Source organism: Chionomys nivalis, chromosome 20 (assembly GCF_950005125.1).
Source record: "Chionomys nivalis chromosome 20, mChiNiv1.1, whole genome shotgun sequence".
NCBI lineage: Eukaryota > Metazoa > Chordata > Mammalia > Rodentia > Cricetidae > Chionomys > Chionomys nivalis.
Window position 1 is genome coordinate 32,475,597 of NC_080105.1, and position 20,066 is coordinate 32,495,662.

At 44.3% G+C, this 20,066-nt stretch overlaps 1 protein-coding gene across 8 annotated transcripts in view; it reads right to left on the minus strand.

The window, feature by feature from the left end:
* Fat1 (FAT atypical cadherin 1) overlaps positions 1–20,066 on the minus strand; it is a 114,887-nt gene that overhangs the window by 80,886 nt on the left and 13,935 nt on the right. For all 8 annotated transcript variants that reach the window (XR_009055665.1, XM_057752093.1, XM_057752097.1 and 5 more), the window contains exon 2: positions 16,231–19,516. Coding sequence is in view for 7 of the 8 variants with exons in the window: in XM_057752093.1 (XP_057608076.1) it covers positions 16,231–19,498 (3,268 nt within the window). In the remaining variant the exon portion in view is untranslated. The remainder of the gene's footprint in view (positions 1–16,230; positions 19,517–20,066) is intronic.

Sequence of the window (20,066 nt, forward strand, 5' to 3'; positions counted from 1 at the left end):
CACAGACCGACCACGGGAAATTCCACCAAGACCTCACCTGAGCGCCAAGGCTTAGTTTTGATGGCGACCACCGTTTACTATCCACCGGAAAGCGGGAGAAAAGAGAAAACACGGTACCAGGTTACAAAAGGACTCGTTCAAAGTTCAAGAAAACGGGTTTTTTTTTTCTTACTATTTTATTAGCTTTTCAGATTTCAGCAGGCATTTCCTCAGTTACCAATGATCATGTCCCCCCTTCCTCTATCAGTAAATAACATTAATTATTACATGCACTATACAAAGGTATGGGAAGCCAAGCGCAGTGCTGAAAGCAGGAAGTCCCAGCTAGATGCTCGGGCGATACAGCCAGGTTCTACCTCCAGAAAAGTGGTGGGGAGCAATGACAGAGGCCGAGTAATAAACATGACAGTGTACCCCAGAAAGGAGCACAGACTACCTAGGAAATAAACTCAGTTTCTTTGAACCACGATTACTGTTCTTTTCAACGCTAGTAACCAGGACAGTGAAAGTCCAAAAAGCAAATTATCTGATACCCTAGAAGCATCCAGGAGAACGATTTGCACATTATAACAAATCTAAATGAGTGACTTAGTCAGACCAACCTCTAGGTCATATACATCACGAAGGATATCCATGCTAGAATCCAATAGCCCACTACCCAAATTTAAGCGAACAAAAATCATCCACATAGCTTGGTGGTGTGGGAAGGCCTTCTGTATTTGTATTGATTTCACTGGTTATTAAAGAAACTGCCTTGGCCTAGTTGATAGCGCAGATCTCAGGTAGGCAGGGAAGACAGAAGAGAATTCTGGTAAAAGGGCAGAGTGGCAGACACCATGAATCTCTGGCCTGAGATGGACGTAGGTTAGAATCTTGCAGGTAAGCCAGAGTCACGTGGTGATATACATATTTAATAGAAATGGGTTAATCAAGATGGGAGAGTTAGCCAATAAGAGGCTAGATATAATTGGCCAGGCCAAAAGCAATCTATAGATTCAACGCAATCCCCATCAAAATCCCATCAAAATTCTTCACAGATCTGGAAAAGACAATAATCAACTTTATATGGAAAAACAAAAAACCCAGGATAGCCAAAACAATCTTATACAATAAAGGATCGTCTGGAGGCATTACCATCCCTGACTTCAAACTCTATTACAGAGCCTCAGTATTGAAAACAGCTTGGTATTGGCATAGAAACAGAGAAGTCGACCAATGGAATCGAATAGAAGACCCTGACTTTAACCCACAAACCTATGAACACCTGATTTTTGATAAAGGAGCTAGAAGGATACAATGGAAAAAAGAGAGCATCTTCAACAAATGGTGCTGGCAAAACTGGATGTCAGCCTGTAGAAGAATGTAAAGAGATCCATATCTATCACCATGCTCAAAACTCAAGTCCAAATGGATTAAAGACCTCAATATCAGTCCGAACACACTGAACCTGATAGAAGAGAAAGTGGGAAGTACTCTACAACACATGGGCACAGGAGAACACTTCCTACGTACAACCCCAGTAATTTAATTAATACAATTTCTGTGTGGGTATTTCAGGTGTAAGTAAGCTAGCCGGGTGGGGGGATGCAGCTTGCTCCTCTTACAAAAGCTTGGGATGCTTGGTGAACAAGTACAATGGCTTGCTTCCACCTCTCAGGGTGTCCTTATATTTTTTCCTGTGGCATACATATCCCAGCATGACTCTAACGTGAGTTAGACTAATTTTGCCAAACATTAAATGGTATTACAATGTATCTTCAAGTTATTTTTAATACATTTCCATTTATGCTGAAATTGAAATAGAAATACCAGACGTGAGGATTTGGTTCTAGTTTAAATGGAAATATATTTTAAGAAAAAAAATCAGAAGTGAGCTTGACTGCACAGGGTAGTTTAATACACCAGTTATTTTCATAAAAGATTTTCCAAAGCCTGTAATTTCTTCAGCACTTAAAGCACCCCCCCAACACTGCCCCCCAAAAATATTAAGGGTGAGAGAGCATCAGATAAAAGTCCCTATATCAGACTGAAACATGAACACAGATCCTGGAATCCCTCCCCACCAATAGCAATCTGTGTTAGCTATTTGGTCTTCAGTCAGCTCACTTAGAAGTCAACTGAACCTGGGAGAGGAGACAATGTAAGACTCCTGGGGTTGGGGCATCTTTTCTTGAGCTCCTGGTGCCACCGTGAGAACAAGAACATCCTGGACTGAAGACAGACTATACCAAACCAACTTCAGAAGCAGAGCCTCAAGCTACACAGCAACTGAGCCCAGGGGAACCTAGCAAAGAAAAGAAAATGCCTGGCAGACGCTGCAGAAACTGACGGATAGAAATGGAACTTATTTTAAGCTGTTTGAGAATAGTCGGTTTGCCAATAAAGTCTTGGAGGTATGGTTGTCTATGACAGTGACTGTCTCAGCTCAGCTCTGATCTTTCTATACTTACTCCATGTGGGTCTTCAATTTAATGTAGATTCCACTATGCTGCTCAAACGTCTCTGAAACCCTGAAGGAACAGTCTCTTCAGGAAGGACTCCACAGAGATACAGAGGGAAGGTCTTCCATCCCTCCCATCCCAACGAGTAACCAGATACTTTGAATTTTACGTTACACAGTTGAAAAATTTGTCATTGGAGGCCCAAACACCAAGGAAGTAGACAACGATTAAGTTAAAAGTTTATTCAGATACAGTCACTAAAATAAGGGATTTTAATGTTTTGTTTGGGTTTGTTTTTAGTTTTCATATGGATTATGGTCCTTAAAACAGTTTGGCCAGTCAGGCATGGGTTTATAATCCAGCTATTCAGGAGACTGATGTGGGATGTCCTTCTGTATATGTGCTGCTTTTTAAAAATAGATTCAATAATCTACCTTTTTATCTCATATCCATATCCTCCCTTTTTCTTTTCAGAGTAGATTCAATGATCTATTCTTTATTCTATCATATCTATATCCGGGGAACCCCACATCAGGAAACTGAAGCCAGACTGAGAATTACAGTAAGATTTATCTCAAAATAAAAAAGTGCAAAGGTTAGGGATAGAGCTCTTCACTTGCTTAGCACATAGGCAAGGCTCTGGTCTCATTGCCTAGTGTACCAAAGAAATAGGGGGCATGTGGTCTGGGGAACAGCTCTGGCCACATAATCTCCCATATGGCTTTTCAGGAATTTGCTTCTAAGTCAATAGTAACCATGAACAGAAATATTCAGATTATTACTGTATATTTATGTTCATCAAATGGATGGTAGGAGCTTCCACCAACAGAAATAATCAGATTATTAATTATTGCGTATTTGCATTCATCAAGAGGGTAGGAGGCACACAATCTATGTAGTAGGAAGCTGTTCGTTTGTTTCCCAGCCATTCAGATTCTAAATAACCACACAGAAACTGTATTAATTAAAACACTGTTTGGCCAATCACTTAAGTGTATTTCTAGCTAGCTCTTATATCCTAACTAATCCATCTCCATCAATCTGTGCATCATCACAAGGCTGTGGCCTACTGGCAAAGTTTTGGCTGGCTCCAGAGAAGATGTCAGTCTCCTGTGGTGGCTACATGGCTTCTCTCTGACTCTGCCTTCTTTCTCCCAGCATTTAGTTTAGTTTTCCCCAAGATCTATTCTGCCCTATCACAGGCCAAAGTAGCTTCTTTATTCATTAAGCAATAAAGCAACACATAGACAGAAGGACCTCCCACACCATTTCTACCTTTAAGTGTGGGATCAGGAACAGAATTTAGGTACAATTGCCATTACTCGCTGAACTATCTTACCAGCCCTGGTTTAAAAAAAAATTGTATCTGCATGTGCTCAATTCAATCCAGATAACTTCAAAAGTACTCTGTACACTCTCGAAGTGTACCATTGTGGTGTTAAGAAACTCATTAACAATGCCAAGCAAAATAGATCTCACTGCTTTGCGATTTGGACAAGAGCTCAAGGCTTGGGCACATGAATGACATACCGTGGAAATGAATGTGCAAACTCTTTTCAGAAGGATTTTAAGTCGCTATCAGCATGCTGAAACCCTAGGGAAATATTTTCCCACTCCAGACATGTCCTTAGAACCTTTCTGACTCTTCATTCTCTCTTTTCAGAAGGATTTTAAGTCGCTATCAGCATGCTGCAACCCTAGGGAAATATTTTCCCACTCCAGACATGTCCTTAGAACCTTTCTGACTCTTCATTCTAGGCTTTGGTATTCTACAAGACAAATGAAGTTGTTTCTAGAAACAGGAAAATGTGAACCAAAAGGAGTCAGCGTTGTGTGTTGGTTGAACTGTTTTCTTGTTCTAATTCTTATCCTGGCGGCTCAGCCAAAGAATGCTTTCCAACTAAAGTGGCCACCACCTCAACAGATCATGCCAAGCCAGAAAGCAGATCGATAAGGTCTTTTCATTAATATTTATTTACGTGTTTGCTTATGTTATTTATTTGTTTATTTAGGTTGTTTTATGACACTCATTCTGGTGTCAATTTTTTTTTTCACATTCAAGGAAGGCTTGTTGTGTGTGCCTCTAGACATGGGACACAGAGCAACCTCTGCCCCCACAAACCCTATTTTCTAGAAGGAGGGCAAAGCAGATTTTAAAAATGCACCATATGTAGAAGAAATTTTAAAATTTTAAAAACCTTTGATCATGAGCAGAAGAGGGTGGGGCTAAGCCAAGAATGTGTGAAAGTCCCTTATGGAAACCCACTAGCTCATAAGCTAATTTTTAAACGGCAATTTGAACACAGGTACCCTGCATGAATTGACACAGGTTATTAGATGAAACTCCCAGGGCTGGAAGTGGGCTACCTCCCCGCGAGTTACTGGTTGGAGAAAATTCAGACAACTCCAAAATAACACAAGCTATTGCCCTTGATCTTGGTTGTCCACTGGAACTAAATGCTAAGACCCCACAGCTGAAGACAAAACATACTTTGTGATGAGGCAGAGCAATCAGGTTGTAACAGACCGAAAACTCTGCTTCCTGCCAGCTCATCTGATGAGCAGGGGGGAGGACACCAAAGGTCTCCACCAGCGCTGGACTCCAAATGCTCTGAAATGGACCTGCTAGGCAAGATGTGACTATGGTGCAATAGTAACCTCAAGGTTGTGGGGGTGGGTAATCACTTTCTGATTAGATCCGCGGCCTGCCCACAGGAAGGAATTTAGGACTGGTACTATAAACCTGGTCAAATGTCAAGGGCTCGAGAATCAGAGGAGCCAGGGCAGAACCTATTATTGCTGCTGGAAATGTTCTCAAACCCTGTAGACCAGTGCTACTCAGCCTTTGCAGAGAAGCGTTTCTGCAGTGAGTCCCTACCACAGATCAGATCATAGGCAACCCTGACTCCATCTTCCCCCATGGTTGTTTGACCCTTTTTTGTAATGAACAATAACCTCTCAAAAGAAGCACATTCATTTTCTTCTTCTGTCCTACATAAGAGACCTATTCCCAAATGTAACGCAGTTAAGTTTAAATGCTATACACCCTTGATTTGTAAGTCTGTGGGCATAAAACCTGAGTCGTCAAGAAAGTTAACTTTGCTACTTAAGTGTGAGTTTCCTGGCAGCTTACTCTAATAAAGTAGCGTAGGAGCAAGAGTGTCAAGGTGGCACTCCTAGAGACGCGATCCTAGTCCGGAGAGCTGCTTACCTTAAACAAAAATACACTGTAATGTTTTCTTTTTTGCTGTGTCCCTAGTACACCCCAATGCGGAGGCAACACCGTCTTACAAGGAAAAAGAAGAAAGGTTATTTTATTTGACACAGCATAAAATGATTTTCTGTTGAATAATCTTAAACACAAGGGCATACTTTTCCATCGGAGAGGTTTCTCTAGTTCATTTGTAAAAGAGAAACAAGAAAACTTCCGTGTTAAAAGCATAGCAACCTTGGTTTAAGTCCCATGTAATGAGGACTCTTGGGTAGGCCGGAACACATCACTCAAATGACCGTCAGGTACCCTTCCCCTCTTGGTCCCTCTACATGACAGCTTGTGAGGACTGGCAACTTTGAGACATCTGAACAGAGGGACTTAAAGCTGGGGCTCTAAGGACACTGAAGGTCCATGAATACAGGCTCAGCCCAGGGTGAACCCGTGATACTATAAGCAACCTGCTTCACCTCTGAAGAAAGAATAAACAGCTTTGAAACAGAGCTGAAAGTTTCCATGGCAACCAAATCCACAGAGCACCACTGTTTTAGAGGCTTGGACCTACGTATCGGGGATGCAGGAATTTTGCTAAGTCTTCATAACTACAATTACTATGTCAGCCCATTTGCTTGTTGACCCGGTAACTCTGTACCGCTGCACTGGCCAGACAGGAGACAGATGATTAAGGTTGGACTTTGAGTCCCAGGAGACAGAAACGGAAGAGTCTGGGTCCCAGCACTGAGTACACCATCCCCTTAACCACAGAGAAGCAAGATGACTCGGTGCTGAGGAGAAGCTGCTCCAAAGACCAACTTAATAAATGATTTACTGTCAATTATCAGAATCCACTGGGAAAAGTAGAATCCCCCCCCCCCCCCGATAACGAGCCATCTACAAGAAAAGAACAGCTTTTTAAGTGCATAAAAAAGAACAATCAGGCCAAGCAGTGGTGGCACACACCCTTGATCCCAGCACTCAGGAGGCAGAGGCAGGCAAATCTCTGAGTTCAAAGCCAGCCTGGTCTACAGAGCTAGTTCCAGGACAGCTAGGGCTAAACAGAGAAACCCTGTCTCAGAAAAACTGAAAAACAAACAAACAAAAGAATCAGTCTTATGTGAAAAAGTGTTGGTATGCAGAGTCATGCGGGGCAGGAATAAAAGCTACCAAGTATAGAAGTACACCCCAGAACAGGGGCACTGGAAGCAATGGCCCATTGCAGCTGAGGACTGCCAGAGGTGGGGACAGGAGGAAGGGACCAGCTCCACACAGATCAAAGGGGAAACAGGGAAGCAGTGAGGGGCGCACACAAAACCATCAGGAAGCAAGGTTATGAGGCATTACAGGCTAAGCACAGAGCTGGGACTTCATGTACGGGTGAAGGAAGAGACCATGAAAGATGGAGCAGCTCTATCAGAAAGTTAGTTCAGGAAAACTGGAAGGCAGTTATGTTTTATCAAGGAAGAATGTTTCAAGATGCAACAGCAGGTATCAATGTGTGAGCAGAAATCTCTGCTCGGCACCACATGTGTGTCACTTAATAAGAACCTAAGTGACAGAGAGCGGCACCTAAATTTACTCCCTGACTACTCTGACACAGCTAAGACAACAGCCTATGTAAAAGGCTATTTATAACAGGTGTGACACTGCGAGCACTCAGGAAACATCCACAATAACTACATACAGATGACGAGGATTAAGGGGGCGGGAAGCTAACCAGTGGCAAGGCTGTGGGATAAATTATAACCAACTAAAAAAGTATTAAGAAATTATCAAAATAGCCAGGTAATTTCTAATTTTGAGGGGAAAAAAATCACTTATTGGAAACTACATTTGGTAGCCTCTTTCATCCTGCAAAAGCAAAAGAAGGACAACTGTACGGATCTCAATAGATAGGTGAGTTCATCGGCCATGAAGCGGGCTCAATGCAGTATCAGCTATCCAGAGATTAGAAAGAGCTTAGCCAGCAAAGCAAGCTAAACTAAGGGATGAGACTGGCCCTTGACGTTCATACATGTTTCCTGCTTTGCGTCACTGCAGTTGAGCTGGAGAGCTGCTAACGCAGCAAGCAGAGGCGTGTGTCCTTGAATGGCAATCTTCTCAACTCCCTTTATCCCTAGTAACAAAGTCATGGCAGACCCGTGGCACCAGGTCTTATATGGTGAACATGCCATATATGATTTATATATGCTAAGGATAAATCAATAGATGCTCTAGAGTTAACTGCAACGTAACATAATAAACAAAATATAAGCTGAAATACTAAAAACTTGACCAATCCAACATGCCAGGCTAAAACATTTCATGGTCAAAACAAAAGCAATTAAATGATTATGGGGCGGAGAAAAATTCAACATGGACAGACAACTAGGGCATAAAAATCTATTTTCACGATTGTAGAAGGTGGGTAAAATCCGAAAAGACCAGGTATTCACTGAATATTACATCTTTATACACAGGCCACTCACTCATCAGATTATAAACATCTTAACCTGTTACCTTCTGAGAACATAAAAATGGCTCTCTGACAGGACAGTGGAACACTGGCTTTCTCACCAAGTGCCAGGTGATCGGTGGGGACAGCTGCAGAAGCCAGGGCATCAAGGAGAACAATGTCAGAGCACAAAGGCCACAGGGAACTCAACGCAAAGGGGAAGCACAGGTGAGTTTAGCTCCAGCTACCCTTCAGGGTTCCCTGGGTCTGAAGGGGCCTAGGGTCTACCTGCAGCAGTGGATTCTCAACCTTCCGAATGCCGCGACCCTTTTACACAGTTTCTCATATTGCGGTGACCCCCTGACACACACCATGAAACTATTTTTGTTGCTGCTTCATAACTGTGACCCTGCTGCTGTTATGAATGGCAATGTAAACATCTGTGCTTCCCAATGGTCTTTGGTGACCTCTGTGAAAGGGCCCTCTGAGTCCCAAAGGGTCATGACCCACAAATTGAGAACCACAGGTCTAAAGCATTGCTTCCACAAAAGGCTCAGGACGCTGCACCCTCAACCTTCCAGAGGCAGGTTTTGTACTGAAACTGCATGCGCTTTTAATTGCAAACCCGGGTGAGGCACATGTCAGTTTGGTGCTAAAATACAGTGTGCGATTCTGAGGAAACCATGCCGCAAGACCCTTAGACGCAAGGGTCCTTCAAGACCAAGTCTGAAGAGAAGGACTGAAGCCTACAACACGGCCTCCAGCCAGGCAGGAGCTTTCAAGCGGTCTTCCTCTGAGCATCCCTCTGGGCACCACAGCTGGGAACGAGAACCGTCCAAGTTCTGCTGCCGAGTACCAAACCGCCTTGAGCAAGTTCCTCAGCCTCCCCACAAAATGTTAGCGCACCTGAAATGCAGGCCAAACATCTGGTGTTGTAGCAAACGAATACATGAATTCATACAGAGAGCTTCTGACACTTCCCGGTTGCAGCATTCTGAAACTGGCTGTTGTGTATTTTTCTGTTCTGTTTTGGGGACAGGGTTTTGCTATGTGTATGGCCCAGGTTGGCTTCAAACTTGGAACTGGCTGTGATTTATTACACTGATGCTGCCCCATCATTATTCCCACCAAGGAAAGCTGGGCTCCAAACCGTGTTTCAAGGTTTCTTCTACCTGATATCCTCCAGCTCACCCTCACCCCCACGGTTCACCAGAAGAAGGGTGGTAGGAAAGCCCTGCTTCCCTGTAGTGTATACAACCCTGACTGACCGTGCTGTCCCACCCCCACTCCAGACGTTACTGAGCACTAAAAGCATTGACTTGGTAAGCACCACACAAATAACCCAAGAAAAGCAACTCTTGTTTCCTTTCCAAACAAAGGGGAGTTTCCCAGATTACTAATTAGATTTCACTTTCACCTTAAGAAAAAAATCCTCCTGCCTCAGGAGCCTTTCCTGCCCTAGGACAGGCTGCCTGGCCTGCCTCAAGCAAACAGCAACTGCAAACCTTTAGAGATGATTCCTGCCACTGCCTGGCTTTCCATCTCACTGGGGCTAGGGAGTAAACTTCTTTCTCCTCAACTTTTCTAGGGGGCGGGAAGCAGCTGCTGCCACTTAAGGGAGGAGACCGCAACACAAAAACCCTTTCACTAGCGAATTTCTCAACTCCCCAACAGGCCTCCCACCAGTATCTGCTCCAAGTTCTTGTCACCAGAAATATTAAACCCAGTTTCACTGAGGGGAACTGCTCCCCACGGAGGTCAGCACCCTACCCAGGGCCGCTGGGCTCTTTCCACTGTGCCGATTCTGCAGTTAACCACACCACCAAGGGCCACCCAGCTCCCAGCCACTTCTGCAGATTCTGCCGTCACGGCCCAGGAGGATCCTCCTCATTGTGGCCTGCCAGGAGGCCTAGAATGTAGGCACAACAGACCGCATTAAGTTAGGGAAAGACATTCTTAAAACCGCAACCAGTAACTACATAATATCAACGTATTCAGAGGTCCAGAACATTTTCCCTCTCAATGAGGTCAGCAGTCAGGTTGGCCTGGACTAGAATTCTTTCTGCTTTCACCACAAAAATGCACTCACCCAGTGTTCACATCACAGTGGAAGGCCACGCGTCAACCTCTAGAGGAACAATACCAAAATCAGTGACTAAGATGTTCCTATAAAGAGAACACCACCCATTTCCCCGTAAGAGAAAGGCAGTCCAGTCCTCAGTGGGCCTAGTGGAAGCCCGTGGTCTCAGTGAGACCCTGTATCAAATTTGAAAGTAGTTAAGGGTCTGTGAATACTTGTTTAGCATCTGTTGGGGGGGGGAGCGAGGGATGGGATGGGCGCAAGAAGGGGGGGGACCACAACCTTCACTTTCCCGCCCACATCTCTTGGATGAGGATTTCTCTTGTCATAACAGTTAGAGCTCCACATTAACTCATTCCAACTTGTCCGTGGAAACATAAATTTCAATTCTGAAAACATGACTGAGAGTCTACAAGCTAACACAGCATTAATAAGCTTTCAATTTGCTCTGATCTTAATGAAAAATAGGGACTCCCCAATGATGCAGTTAGAACTGGGAACACTCTGACAACCCAACACTGAACCAAACCACTCCAGGACGAAGAGGGATTGTATCCACAGGTATCCAGTTATCCCACCCACCCTGGGGAACAGACTCGACGAAACACTGCTTTCAACCTAAATGTCCACTAACAATTAAAAAAGAAAAAAATGGCCTGAGCATTTCTGCAGACTGGCTTAGTTTTCAAAACTAAGAAAAGGATGTTAAGCTCCTAAATCTCAAGCAATAACAGACATGGTAGGGGAAAGGAGAGCTAGACAATTTATTCCAGAAATGTACAAAAGGGGAGCTGCTTCTTTTGTTTCTTATTAAAGCTTACAACAAAGCAAGAAAAAAAAAGTGTGTGGGGGGGGAGAAGAGTATAATGTCGATGAACCAAAATCTAAACATGAACTCAGACGTGCCTCAAAGATACTCCATGAATCATTTCTAGTAATCTCTCTTTAGAATCATCAGCAAGGATACTTCGTGTGTGTGTGTGTGTGTGTGTGTGTGTGTGCGTGCTGGTGGGCATGTGCATGCTGGTGCACTAGGAGCTAGAGTCAAGTTTTTCCTCAATCCTCTTCACCCTGATCCATGTGAACACAGGCACATATATATGCAGATGTGTATGTACAAGCATGTGTAGGAGGCCATTGGGCGTGGTCCTCAATCTACCTTTTTTTTTAAAAAACATCTATTTATTTGGTCGGGGGAGAGGAGGACCATCCTAGAGTACCCACATGGAGGAGGTTGAAGGACACCTTACAGGGCTCTGTTCTCTCCATCTACCATGTGAGTTCCAGTGAGTTTCAAGGCGCTGCCATCTCTGCCCCACCCTGGCACTGGGCTAGGAGCCAGCCCCGCCCTGATTGGATTGACTTGCATGGGTGCTGGGGATGCGAACTCAAGTCTAAGTGGCACAGACTTTCCCTACTTGCCACTTTCCCAGTCCCTTCGCTGGCTTCAAAAGCCGTAATTAGAGCTCTGCAAATTGGCACTTGGAGAAGACTGGCTTTCCAAGTAGCTTTTCCACGCAAGGCTCTACCCTTGCAAACCTCGAGGGGCAGAGTGGTCATGAAGACCAGGATCCCTGAGAGTAGCTGAGCCCCAGAAGCTGCTTAGAAAAACACACAGGGAGAACAGACAGACACGTGGCTGTCACCCCCACGCTGCAACTACATATTACCTCCCTGCAAAGCAATTAGCAAAATATGTATGAAACTCACAGCTAATAGGATTGTGTATGTGGGGACACACATTAGGTAGACCACAGAATTTTTTTTTTTTTTAATTACTGTCTTTGTGGGTGTTTGAAACTGAAGCAGATAAACAGAAGAATCTTAAATTCAAGTCAGGCAGCGACACTCTTCTCTGGCATGTGAGAAGTACATAAAGATATGCATACTTGGTAGTTTTGAAATGGTTAAGCCACCACAAAAATCTGGTCCGGTTACTAAAGGAGCATGAGCAGTTGAACGCCAAAGGCAAGAAGCAGACTGATAAGTAGACAGGATCTTCATCTCCAGAGCCAAAACCAGCTGTGCTAGTTAGTGTCTCCGCTGCTGTGATAAAACAATGACCAAAGACAACTCGGCAATAGGATTTGCTGCATCTTCCACTTCCAGGGCACTCTCCATCACTGAGGGAAGTCGAAGCAGGAACCTGGAGCGAGGAACTGAGGGAGAGACCATGTAGGATCACCACTGCACTGGCTCGAGAGACCAGGTAGGAACACTGCCTGGGCTGGCTTCCTGTGACTGGCTCAGCCTGCTTTCTTACACAACTCAGGACCACCTGCATTGCGGTAGCCACACCCATAGTGGGTGTGGCTCTCCCACATCTATCAACAATCCAGAAAATGGTCCCACAGATATACGCACAGGCCAATCAGATGGAGGCATATCTTCAATTGCGGGTCCCTCGTCCCAGGTGGCTCTAGCTGGTGTCAAGGTGACAGAAACTAACCAGCACGGTGGCCCCACATAGGTCCTGATCACTCAGTGCAATATCAAATGCACCATCGTTAGAGGAAGTAAACGCAGTGGAAATGGGCCAGGAGCCAAGGGCTAGCCTGACTTCGGCCAGTCTGCCTCCAGTTGACTTGCATTTTGGAACTGTCTTCTATGAGGTTCCCAGGCTTCCCAATTGCCCCTACTTTTCTTCAGTAGTCAGAAATCTTTTTCTACTTCTATACTAGACAAATTTAAAAAAAAATCAGCTAGCTAACATTAGTTGTGTGTATGTGTTTACTGTGTGCATGTGTGTGCACACGAATGCAGGTACAAGTGCAGCTGTGTACGCATGCGTGTAGAGGCCATTGGATGTGTTTCTCAATCTCTCCCTACTTTATTTTCTTATTTTAACGTATATTTATTTTGGAGGGAGAAGAGGAACCATGCTACAGTATCACACAGAGGTCAGAGGACAACATACAGGCATCAGTACTCTCTTACCATGAATTCCAGGGACTGAACTCTGGTTGTTAGGTGTGGTACAGAGCCCTTCCCTATGAGACACCTTGCAGGAATTCATCTTATTTGGGGGAAGTGGGTGCAGGGTCTCTCACTGAACATGGAGTCCAGCCACTTGGCTAGGCTGGCCAGAGAAAGTGCTCGTCTCCTGAGTACTAGGGTTACAGACAATGGCTCCCGCACCCTGCTGTTTGTTTGGTTTTTGGTTGGGTTTGTTTTGTTTTTCCAGACAGGGTTTTGCTGTAACTTTGGAGTCAGTCCTGGAATGAGCTCTTGTAGACCAGGCTGGCCTCGAACTCACAGAGATCCACATGCCTCTGCCTCCAAGTGCTGGGATTAAAGGCGTGTGCCACCACTGCCTGGCTTCCACACCCAGCTTTTTAAACAAGGATGCTGGGAGTTAAAACTCAAGGTCTCATGCTTACATATCAAGCACTTTACCCCACATCCTTACTGTCAGTATTTCTACACATAAAATATGCATATTTTTCCTGAAGAAAATGAACACTTAATACCAACCTGTCCTATCGAGAAATCTACGGAATAACTAGGTCAGATAATTTTACCGCCCAACTTACATCTTTAAATACGGTGGTCCAAATGTCTAACTAGTGCGTCACTCAGACGACTTCAGAAGCATAACCACATATCTATCCCACAGGGAGAATACGCCTTTGTAGAACAAGAAGCACTAAATAATGACTTAGAAAGTCCTGGCTTTTCTTGCACCTTCAAATATCACTATAGACACAGGTAAGAGTCTCCCCCACACTAACCAACCTCACCACCCAGAATCCCTGTGCCTCCCCGACCTTCCCTAAATTACCACTAAATTACTACTGGAAAAACTCAGGTCCCTCCTTGCGGCTGCAAGGCTACTATGGACCTATTTCAGGAGGTCATCCTGTTTGCCTAGCTATCTCCTCCTGCTCCCCATTTGGCAGCAGGGACAACTCCATCCCTTATAGGTGTAAAATACCAGTTTCTATGTGGTCCTTTAGAACAGCAATAAAAGCTATTTTCACCAAAAAAAAAAAAAAAAAAAAAAAAAAAAAGCCAAAAGGCAGTGTTCATAATGTAAGTCACGAAGAGATGAAGAAAATGCAAATTAGGGCTCAAATTATATTTTCTGACTCAACTTTAACTTCTAACAGCTCCTTATAGGCTTTGTAATTTATGTTGAGAGAAGAACAAAAAGAGAGAGAGAAAGGAGGTAAGAATAACTGTTCCTGGGAAATTTACAGGAAAACCATTCATTTCAGCCTTAAATTATGAGTGTTTTTCTATATCATTACCAGACCAGAAATTCTAATTTCCATTGGACAGCAGGACACGCACACACCCAAAAATGAGTCTATTTTTCAGAAAACTGTTTACCAACACTATCGATTATGCCATTTTCCTCTGTCTCAAACTAATCCTGAGAAGTCTGCATGAGTGATGCTAGTGAAATATAATCAATTCGGGGAAACCCCCTGGAATTAATAGAAAACATAATTTTTTAAAAAAAGCCTGTATTTCCACATGCTGTGCACCCTTAGATGGCAGTATAAGTTCTAGGGTGAATTACAGCTAAAAACATCAACAAAAGCCCATAGGATATTAGCCATAATACCCATCTTTAACATAACAAAGGTCCCTTTAGAATGGATGATCTGATGTGGGATTCCCCTTTGTACGCTGTAAATGTTTTATTACCACTGGTTAATAAAGAAGCTGCTTTGGCCTATAGCAGGACAGAATAGAGCTAGGCAGGGAAAACTAAATTGAATGCAGAGAGAAAGAAAGCAGAGTCAGGGAGACGCCATGTAGCTGCAGAAGAAAGATGCTGGAACATTACCGATAGGCCACAGCCTCGTGGTGATACATATAGATTAATAGAAATGGGTTAATTTAAGACATAAGAGGTAGCTAGGAATATGCCTAGGCCATTGGTCAAGCAGTGTTATAATTAATATAGTTTCTGTGTGATTATTCAGGTCAGGGTGGCCAGGTAGCTCAAGTGCAGTCTCTGATGACATAGATCTGTAAACTGAGGCCCACCTAGCCCCAACTGGTGCCCCATCTAGTTTCCCTTTGTTTAGCATACTCAGGGGGCAAGGTAGTCAGAGCTAAGGACTTCATCAATTTATCTACTTATTATGGTACTGTTTATTGGACAGTTTCTGTACACTGGGCACTTTGGGCTAGTGGTGACAGAAAATGCCTGCCCTATAAAGCTCATACCCCATTAGAACACTGACTTGTACAGAATCTGTGCACCCAGAGAAAACCAGTACATACTCAAGAATTGGCTGTCCTGGAGATTCCAGTTTTAAAGCTGTATTCTGGGAAAAAGCATATTGTAGCAAAAACACTGCTACCATTTCTAAAAGAAATATTAACAAATCCAACATGTTACCTTACTACTTCCTCACATAAGCCTTGAGGATATACCAGGCCTAGCATGCAGAATGTACTAGGTTCAATGCCCATAACATTAAAAAAGTATAGCAACAACAACAACAACAACAACAACAACAAAAACATAAAAGAAACTGAATGTCTTCATCTTATAAATAAAAAGAACTTTAAGAAGTGTTTCATGTGTCCAAGATCATGACTAAAAGAAGCAGCTGCAAGTCAGGTCTCCCCAGTTCAAAAGTCCGCTACCCGACAAAGGCCTCTCAAATCCCGGAGGGAGTAAAACAGATGCTAAAGAAGTTTTCGCACATAAAAGTCTGGGTACATTGCATAATTTTGCAGGTGTGCAACACCCCCTAGATGGCATGCCAAATGGTGTTGATGTTACTGTACCAGCATGCAACCCTAACACCATGTAACACCTTAACCAGAATCCTCATCAAAGTTACTACAAAACCACAATGATGATCTTGATAATAGAGTACAAACTTAAGAGATCAGTATCAGTGGTAACGATTTCAATTTTCTTTTGCTCCTCTTATGTACATTTAATCCTTCAGTTCCTCATAGATCTTCAGGGCCCGAAAGGACAGAAACACATCTATGTACATCAATGCTGAGCCCTAACAGAAACCAACTAGGAATTATGAAGCGGAGACGCGAGGAGATAGGAGGAAGAATAGCCAACGAAAGCGATAATGGTACTTGCCTGTTACTTCATCTATCCTGAAGACACCAACACCAGAACCATCTCTAATGGAATAGCGGATCTCTCCATCTCTCCCAGTGTCCTCATCGTGAGCCGACACGGTCATTACTGAGAAGCCAATAGGGACATCTTCTTTCACGATGCCTTTCTCCACGAAGCTGGAAAACACTGGCGAGTGCAAGTTCTCATTCATGTCAATGACCTCAACTTCCACGTAGCACGTGGAAGACAGAGACACTGGCTTCCCTTTATCTTTGGCCCTTACAGTGAGATTATATACTTGTTTCTTCTCAAAGTCCAGCTGCTGGACAATTCTAACCGCTCCACTGAGTTTATCCACATCAAAGTGGCCTTCTCCGTGGTCCAGGAGACTGTATCTCACCTGACTGGACTGACCTACATCAGGATCATAGGCTTCTAGCCACATGATTATGGTTCCTTCCGGCAAATCTTCTCGAACTTTCACAGAGTAATTAGGCGGAATGAACTTAGGTGGGTTGTCATTAACGTCCTCTAGGGACACTTTCAGAAGCACGGTGGAAAACAACTGAGGTTCTTCCGTGGCTTGGTCCCTGGCCTCAATCTTCAAGTAATGCACAGGCTGCACTTCACGATCCAAAGGCCGGATGATTTTCACCACGCCAGTCACGCTGTCGATTGAAAACTTATCTGTGTCTGTGAGAACGGAGTACCTCACATGTCCACCGGGGCCCAGATCTTTATCGGTGGCTTCCACCTGGATGATGTCGCTATTTATCCCCTTGTCTTCGCTCACTTCGACGAAGTAGCTCTCCTGTAAAAACTCAGGCGGATTATCATTGGCGTCCAGAACCGTGACATCCAGAAGACGCCACGCGGCCCTCTGGGGTATACCAAGGTCATACACAGTAATATTCAGGGTGTATTTGTCTGTTACTTCACGGTCAAGTGGAGACAAGACTTTCAGCATGCCTGTTTCCATGTCAATAACAAAGCAACTGTCATCATTTCCTCCAGAGATGGCATAGACAAGCTTTCCATTGAAGCCAGAGTCGAGGTCAGTAGCATTCATGAAAACTATGTTGGCACCCACAGGGAGGTTCTCCTTTACCTCAATTCCAGTCGGAAGAGTACTCCTAAACTGTGGGGCATGGGCGTTGACAGAGTGAGAATCAAAGAAAATATCCTCCACCTCCTCCTGGCTGTGTAATTTATTTGCTTGCAGAAGCTTCTCTGCCAGCATTTTGGCAACGCCGGTCTCTTCACACCGCAAGTTGACTGGCTTGCGACTGGCAGCCACTGTTAGGTTAATGTACAATGGTGTGGCAAAATTTTCTCCATCGGTAGCTGTAATTCTCAAACTGTGAAAAGAAACCTTCGCGCCCAAGCCTTCCAAGAGCGAGTGTTTTAATGACAGTACCCCAGAGCTGGGGTTTAAGTCAAACAAACCAAGTTCATTTCCCACTTCAATCTGATAGCGTACCAACTGAAGCTCGTCGGCATCAATAGCAGAAACGGTAGTTATCTGCTCCCCGATGCCTAGGTCTCTGGGAATTGTCCCTTCACAGTTTATCTTCTCAAACAAGGGGGTGTTGTCATTTAGGTTATTGAGAGTAATCGTGGCGAGGACTTCAACTTCCCGGCGGTATGGCAATCCCCAGTCGGAAGCCCGAATCCTTAGCGTGTAAACGCGAGGCATCAGTTCATAGTCCAGGTTCTCTAAAGTACTCACAGCACCGGTGAAGTGGTCAATGACAAACGGCACGTGATTCAGGTTTGCTATACTGTAGGTCACGTAGCCATTCTCGCCTTCATCGGGGTCTACTGCGCTGACCCTCATCACAGTAGTACCGATGGGTGCGTTCTCATCGAAGGAGGCTTTGTATGTGGTCTGTGTAAACTCAGGGGGGTTGCTGTTTGTACCTGTGACTTTCACCACGACTTTGGTGGAAGCTTTTCTGTCACTTGTTGTCACTTCGAGTTCAAAGTGGGATGTATGTTGCCTTTTAATTGGTTCTAAAATGGAAATGAGACCCGTGTTGTGATTTAAACTGAATTTCGTTTTTGCAGGGGTACTTTTAAAGACATACCTCAGATGGGAATAGCTAGGGATGGCTTTGATTAGGACCACGGGTGTATGTGGAGGAGCAAATTCACTGATCTCAGCTCTGTAAACATTCATTTCAAACTTTACCGGCCCAGCTCTGAACTGTGGAGAAATGACATGAATGACTTTCACTGGAGAAAACTGGGGAGGAGTCCCTTTGTCTTTAGCTTGTAGTGTTAGATTGTAGCCGTAAGGATGACTGTCCCAATCGATGCCCCCAATGGCTTTGACTTTGAATGCTTTACTCCCTGGGAAAGACCTCACTGTTTTAAACTGCTGCAGAAGGTCGCCAGCCACAATGCTTAAAGATGCTATCTCCCCATTGGCACCCTGATCACAGTCCTCCACAGTGACAATGGCATATGTTGGGTCCTTGTCCAGCTCAGAGGGCGATAACGTCACTGCTGTTATCACAGGAGCACACTCGTTGGCCTGTTCCACATGAACAGTCAGCTTGGCCATGCTGCTGATCCCACTGCTACCGTACAATTTCATGCCCCGGTCCACAGCCAGGATCTCCAGCTCATAGAGCCGGGTCTCTAGGAAATCGAGCCTGCCAGTCAAGACGACCACGCCGCTCGTTGGGTGGATAGCAAACATGTCGGTTCGGTCTTTGAAGCTGTAGTAAAATTCCCCGTTGGTTCCGATATCTGCATCCGTGGCGCTAACCCTCGCAATACTGGTCCTTATGGCTGTGTTTTCAGGCAGAGATACGCTGTAAGAGGTGGGCGAGAATAGCGGCCGTAGGTCGTTTGTATCCAGCACTTGCACCCTGACCTTGGCTCGGGCCTCAGCATTAGTGTTCCTTTCAACCGCTTTGATTATCAGTGTGTAATGGTCTCTCACTTCTCGATTCAGGATAGCTGTATTTCCTCCTTTGGTCCTTATTCTTAGAAAGCAAAAGTCTCCAAGAATGTACTCTTCAGCTTTGAACAGGTTTTCGCTGTCCCCTGAGATGATTTTGTACCGTATGTCCCACGAGGGGTCTGAGATGTAGATGCCCATCTTTCTAGGGTGGCCAACGTAGGTTTTTGCGGCAGAGTTTTCATGCACAGTGACGTTGTACTGCAAGTGTGTAAACTGTAGAGAAGGGGTCGGTTCAAGTCTGTGGCTTCCATCACTATCTCCAAAATGCTGGAGAAAGAGGAGCAGAAGCAGAGGCAAGGCCAAGGGTCTCCCCATTGTTTAATTCTTGGCCACCTGTAACAGGAGAAGTAAGAAGTGTTACTTGGGGAAATAAAACAGGAGTGAGTTACAAATTTATGCCTTACACATGTAAGGAAGCATTTCCCACCTACACAGAATATGAGTAAATGCTTTCCAATATAAACATCAACACCCTAACAAGTCTAGAAATATGCCTGACAGCCATCTGTTTCTTATTATTGTTTCCAAGTGTATAAGTGTGTAAGTTTGTGAAGAGGTGTGTTATCTGTGCACAGGGTTGTTAGCTGCTATGTGGGTGTTAGGATTTGAACCCAAAAACCCAAGTCCTCTGCAAGAGCAGTGCTCTTAATCATTGGCCCATCTCTCCAGCCCTGAGTTTTATTGTTATACTTAAGTCTTCAGGGCAAACATAAACATCAGCTTTTGAAAAGACAGGCAATGGGTACTGTATAACCTCTCTTACACATCAGGAATATATTTTTAAAATCTTATGAAGTTATTTTCATGACAGGGGGGGAATTCTTTGGAACAGGGTTTCATGTAACTCAGGCTGGCCTCAAACTCATTATGTAGTTGAGGATGG